Source organism: Crocuta crocuta, unplaced genomic scaffold (genome assembly GCF_008692635.1).
Source record: "Crocuta crocuta isolate KB4526 unplaced genomic scaffold, BGI_CrCroc_1.0 scaffold64, whole genome shotgun sequence".
Taxonomy (NCBI): domain Eukaryota; kingdom Metazoa; phylum Chordata; class Mammalia; order Carnivora; family Hyaenidae; genus Crocuta; species Crocuta crocuta.
Window position 1 is genome coordinate 11,749,032 of NW_027530640.1, and position 5,541 is coordinate 11,754,572.

The following is a 5,541-nucleotide window of genomic DNA, read 5'->3' on the forward strand; positions in this document are numbered from 1 at the left end:
TACTAAGGCTCTTCATGGACTGAGCATGACCAGAATCCAGAGAGCAAGGGAACCTGGTGGTGCCATCCCAGGGCAGAGGAGGCAGAGAGGGGTAGAGAGACAGTCTGGAAGATCCAATGGAAGACACCTGATGTGCCCCTTAAGTTTACCTGGCATTTAGACTTTACAGAAAAGTTCTAGACAGTTATGGTCCTCACAACAACTCTGTAAGGTAGGTAGGGCAATGATTATAATCCTATTTCATAGATGAGCACACTGAGGTTCAGAGAGGTAAAACAACTTGCCCAAGGTCATAGGATTCATCTCGAGATGTTGAGTTCAGGGACTGTCTCTGAGAGGGTCCTTGTGGGAGGAAATGGTTCTTCTGGGCATTCAGCTGCTGAAGAAAGCCCTTCAACCTGGACTCTTGGGAATCCAGAATCTTGGGGAGCACTGGGAGTTCAAGCCAGGTAACCTTGAGCTTCAGAAGACATCCGTGCGGAGCGGGAGAGGCTGTTCCATGCCACTGATGAGGAGATTGGGCTCTTGGGACAGCACGGAGGGATTGCGTACCATTGAGGTCCCCACGCTGCCCATAGTGACCTCCCTTTCCTCCTGCCGCAGGTGCCGGAGAACCTCCTGTGACAGGGAGAAGCTGCTTCCCTCTGTGGGTTCTGGAACAGAGATGGAGAAGGAGCGGTGAGGACATCATATGTTCTCACTTTAACATACCCTGAGGATGTGCTGGACAGATCCTCCAACCCTCCCTCTCCCGCACATCCGTGCACCTTCTCCCCTCCCCTAGCCTCTGGGGCTAGAGTTTCATGGAATTCTAGAGCAAGAAGTGGTTTTAGAGATAACACAATTAATTCCACCTTCTCAGTTTTGAAGATGATGCTCAGAGAGGGGCAAAGATCTGCCAAAATCACACAGTGAGGCAATGGCAGAGCTGAGGCTGCTGCCTCAATCTCTTGGCTCCTGACCTGGGGCTCTTCTGCATTTTTCTGGTATCTCTAGATGAAGTGAGGGGCCCCTAGAACCCATCTCTTTACCCTCCACCCAGGGCCCATAGCCGAACACCTCAGAAAGCAGTTGAGCGCCCTAGGTGGAGAGGTAGGACCTATCCCAGGGAAGGAGCAGGGCTTGAATGCCTTGGCCACTTGAGAAGGCCCAAGGCCTGGTGCTGCCGTACCTCCTTCTAACCCCACAGGACACCTGCCTTTTCCGGCCCTGTAGCCTATCAACACCTCACCTTGGTAGACTATGAGGCGGCAGTTGTTCTGACACTCGGGGGCATCTGCCAGGATGTCTTCAAGTGTTCGGCAGAAGAGTTTGGCCTGCTCAAGCCGATCCTCCCGGCTAAAGCCAGCTCGGCCATCCTGTGACATGGCAAACAGGGTCTGCAAGGGGGTGGCATACTCCAGTACACAGATGCCTGCCTGGAAGAGGTGAGAGGAAGACAAGAGTCATCAGGGCCCAGACAGACAGACTCTGGACCCTAGTGCCATTGCTGGCCACCCCCTCCCCCAGCCTGTAGAGATGGAGTGCTGGAAGGTGGCAGCCCAGATGGGATCTATGCTGTCTGGGGATCTTTGCTCCTAAAATCAGGACCAGGACTTTGCTAAATTTATCCCCCACAGATCCTCCCACTCAGATCCCAGGGCAAGGCCCACTGAGTCACCTGCCGTCAACCGCTCCAGTTGGAAATTTAATCTGGGGGCTGGGCTCTGGGGTTCAACCTGATCTGGGTTTCTCCCAATCAATGTGAAATCTTTCAGACATTCTCACAGCTTCACCTAGCACAGCTTTATGGTCAAGTGCCTGGTATGCTCAGGTTGAAATCGTCCACTGTCTTGCTGGTTCTCGGAGTCTCGGTTTCCTTATTTGTAAAGTAGGGGTCCTAACTGTCCTTACCCCACAAGGTGGCAGTGAGGGTTAAATGAGGTGGTCAGATGAGTAGCATCTGGTATGCAGTAAGTGCTAAATAAGGATTACTTATCACTATCATCATTCAGAGCTGAATCTAGCCCAGCCCTGGAACCAGTTGGAGAAATTAAGGCTCAGAGAAGGGCAGTGAATTTTTATCAGTGCTTGGCCAGGGGTCAGAATTCTGGTGCTCTGGGCCCGACTCCTCTTTAGCGGCACCCACCTCACTGCATGCTCACCTGTTGCCCGTTTTCCAGAAGCTCATAGACACTGTTGGTGTAAACCCGGTCCTTGATGCCAGCACGGTCAGCACTTTGTTGGGGCAGCTTATACAGGAAGCGAATATTGGGGTCAGCCACACTCAGGTCATCAAGCACTCCGCAGTCCAACGGGAAGAGAATGTGTAGCCGATGGCTCCCTGTCCCCCGTAGCGTGTTGTGGAGCTGGTTGCATGTGCGCATCCGGGCCGGGAGCCCTGGGTTGGAAAGGTCCGAGAAGTCATTCCTACCCACCCTGTCTCCCACCCAACCCAGGATAGAGACCAAGTCATTGGTCCCCTCAACATGTGGGTGTAAGAGAACCAAGGGTCCGGTCCACTTACAGTGTGTAGGAACCAGGAAGGGCAGAGCATTCAGGAACCCTCTCCTCCTCTCCCTCCACCCTCACCACCTCTCTTTCCCCTCACTTGTCCTTTGTCCAGATTTCTGGGCCTGCCCCACTCCTTCCCCCCACAGATTTTAGGGCTCTGAGAGGTAGGAAGAGCTCTGGGAGGTGACATTCCCAGCATTCTCAGGTGCACTTAGTCTGGCCTCTAGCTCCAGACATGTTTCCTACCAGAAGCCCTGGTGACAAGGGCAGAGAGCAGTGGGATACGGGAGAATCACGGCCTCGGCCAGGAAGTCAAAAGAAATGAGACATGACATATGGGCTCATAGGCTCTGGACAGACCTGAGTTCAAATCTTGTCTTGTTCTCTCACTAAGCCATGTGACTTTGGAGAAGTCTCTTCACCTTATAGAACCACAATTTTTTTTTTTTTATCTCTAGAATAAGGATGATGGTTATTCCTTGGCCACAGGGTATGAATTAAAAGACAAAATGCACACAAAGGGCATGCAGTAAATATTCATTGGGAGAATTCATGGTTAACGTGGGAGAAGTCACCTAGTGTCTCTAAGTGTCATACTTGTCCCTGCAAACCAGGCATCATAACATCCTCCATGCCTATAGAATTTCTCTGGGAATCAAATGATTTGCTACGAATAAAAAGTGTTTGAAAAATACAGCAAGTTCTAGAAACGCAAGAGGTTTTATGTCTTATTGTATGTCTTGGAGACCTAGAGATAGGGGCATAGAGAATGGCTCACCTGGCAGGATCAGCCTCAGGTACCCAATGTAATATGACCATGCCAGCCCATGGGCCACGTTGAAATTCCTTTTTTCACAGACTGCAGAGACCTCAGCTGGGGCTAGGCCCTGTAGACAGCAAGACTACTGGTGAGGGGGCTTCCATGAAGGATAACTGGAGCCCTCCTCCCCAAGATTTCCCAACCGGCTGCCAACTTGCTCCCTTCTCTGCCATTGCTGGACCCACAGTTGCAGGACATCATGGGCTCTACGCTAAGGAGCAACCTCCAAACTAGTCCCACTCCCAGTGCTGAGCTCAGAGTAGGTCATACTAGCTGCAGCCTCCCCTGGCTACACCCTCCACCTCCCTCTGTGTCTTACCTGGAGGTCCAGGAGGATGTTCAGTGCCTGGGAGAGACCCAGGAGGGCAAGCATCAAAGCAAAGGGCAGGTCAGCTGTGTTGGGGAGGGTGCCGTAGAAATAACAGGACAGCAGCAGCAGAGCCCCAGTGCGAACGGGGCAGCCCAGGCAAGCCCACATCGCCCTCCAGTAGCTGCCCTGGTACCTGCAGGTGACAGTCAAGCCCCAGGCTCCAGCCCAACTCAACCAGAGAGATTCAAGGAGGGGCAGGGCCAGGGGTCAATGGAGTGAGACACGTTGTGTGCCCAGTTGCTACAGGTAATAGAATCACCTGGAGTGGAGGTGACACAGCTCCTCAGTCAGACGGCAGACCCCAGTGAACAGCAGTCCCAGCTGCAGGGAGGCCACATGGAGCACCAGCCACCGGAGGGTGAGGTCTGGTGGCTCCCCCAGCCTCCAAAGGGCTACCAGGCAGACGGCCAACAGGACCAAAGCCGCTTTCTGGGCTCTCTTGCCCCTGGGCCGCGGGATGGATGGGTGCAGGCTAGTGCAGGGCATCTGTGGGCACCAAAAAACCCACTGTCGTTACCCTCTCACTCCCCTACTGCTTCCGGACAGCTCGCTTCCTCCCTGATGCCCAGCCAGAGCCAGAGGCTGCTCTTTGAGCTCCCTCTAGGGAACAGGCTGGACATACAACATCCCAGCACTCCAGTCCAGAAGAGACTTGTTGAAAACAGAGCAGAGTGACAAGTGCATGTGCCCACACGCACACGCACACACACACACACCCCATACCCAACTCCGGTGACATCACAGGTGTAGTGAAGAAAGAAAGCAGTGACCGTCCCAGACCCGGACCTGAAAGTGTCCTGTGAGGTGCCACCCACCTAGGGACTGTTGAGGACCTGGACTTCCCTCTTTCCAAAATCCACCCCAGGGAAGACCTTAGTCAGCAAAGGTGACACCACAGTACAAGAGCTGCTGGCAGGGCAGCCAGAAGGCTGTCACCCAGCTCTGGGTGTCTGGGGGCCTCAGCCTTGAAGCCTTTGCTCCGCTGCTCCTGATCCTACCTACCTTCTATCTCCGAAACCGTGGGTTGTTTCTGGAAGCTGACAGGGAAAGAAGGCCTGTGTAATGGCACCCAGCAACAAAGGCAGCCTCTCTGGGTACAGCCTGAAAACGAAACATTAAAAAACAGTCATAACTTTTTCCACAGCCACTCAGTCCTGGCATCTTGCCAGATTACAGCTTAGGGGAGGAGGGTATTTCCAGCTCCCCAGGGAGGGAGGGAGGGCCCCAATAACCCATGCCCCAGTCTTGGCATGGGGAGGCAAGCTTGAAAAGGCCCCCATTCCATTGCCCTTTGCTACCCCTGAACCGAAGGTGTGCAGAACCCCCCTCACAGTCCCCCACGGCCACAACCCTGATCACCTCAAGCTCTCATGGTCAAATACCCTCTACCAACACCCAGGCAGGACTCCACACGACCAGACAGACACTCCCAGACACATTACACCCTGCCTGTTTTTATTCTGATTTTCAGATGCAGATCCTCTTTTTCTGAAGACTGTGATATCAGGAAGGAGGCGGGGAGAATGAACAGTTATTTCCTGTAACAGCAGCCTTTCGAGTAAAGAGCTTTATGGCAGAAGAAAGCCCGGGGGGAGTGGGGTTTTGGCTCTCCACAGGAAGTAGCCACGCCTGTGACTTCTCAAAGAGAACCCTTTCCAGCCCAAAATGCAGTCATGTGAAACCTCATCAACATCATCCTCATAATAGTGTTCACCACACTCCAGATATTATGCTAAGTGTTACATATATTATGTTACTGAATCCACTGAGCCACCCTGTCAGGGTAGGTATAATACTATTCCCCAATTTACAGATGAGTAATCTGAGGCTCAGTGTGGTGAATTGCTTGCTCTGCACC

General features: G+C 53.0%; 1 protein-coding gene across 2 annotated transcripts; it reads right to left on the minus strand.

The window, feature by feature from the left end:
- Positions 1-207: 207 nt before the first annotated feature.
- On the minus strand, positions 208-5,217 carry STING1 (stimulator of interferon response cGAMP interactor 1). 2 transcript variants are annotated; one of them, XM_077768750.1, is made up of 8 exons: positions 5,133-5,217; positions 4,686-4,784; positions 3,943-4,169; positions 3,633-3,816; positions 3,272-3,380; positions 2,145-2,380; positions 1,232-1,418; positions 208-653 (listed from the first exon to the last, which is right to left on the minus strand). In XM_077768750.1, exons 3-8 carry the CDS (start codon positions 4,167-4,169, stop codon positions 463-465), a joined length of 1,134 nt encoding a protein of 377 aa, XP_077624876.1. In that variant the 5' UTR covers positions 4,686-4,784; positions 5,133-5,217; the 3' UTR covers positions 208-462. The 2 variants fall into 2 exon arrangements, with proteins under 2 accessions (XP_077624876.1, XP_077624875.1); XM_077768749.1 differs by having other exon boundaries at positions 5,043-5,206.
- Between the last annotated feature and the right edge of the window lie 324 nt (positions 5,218-5,541).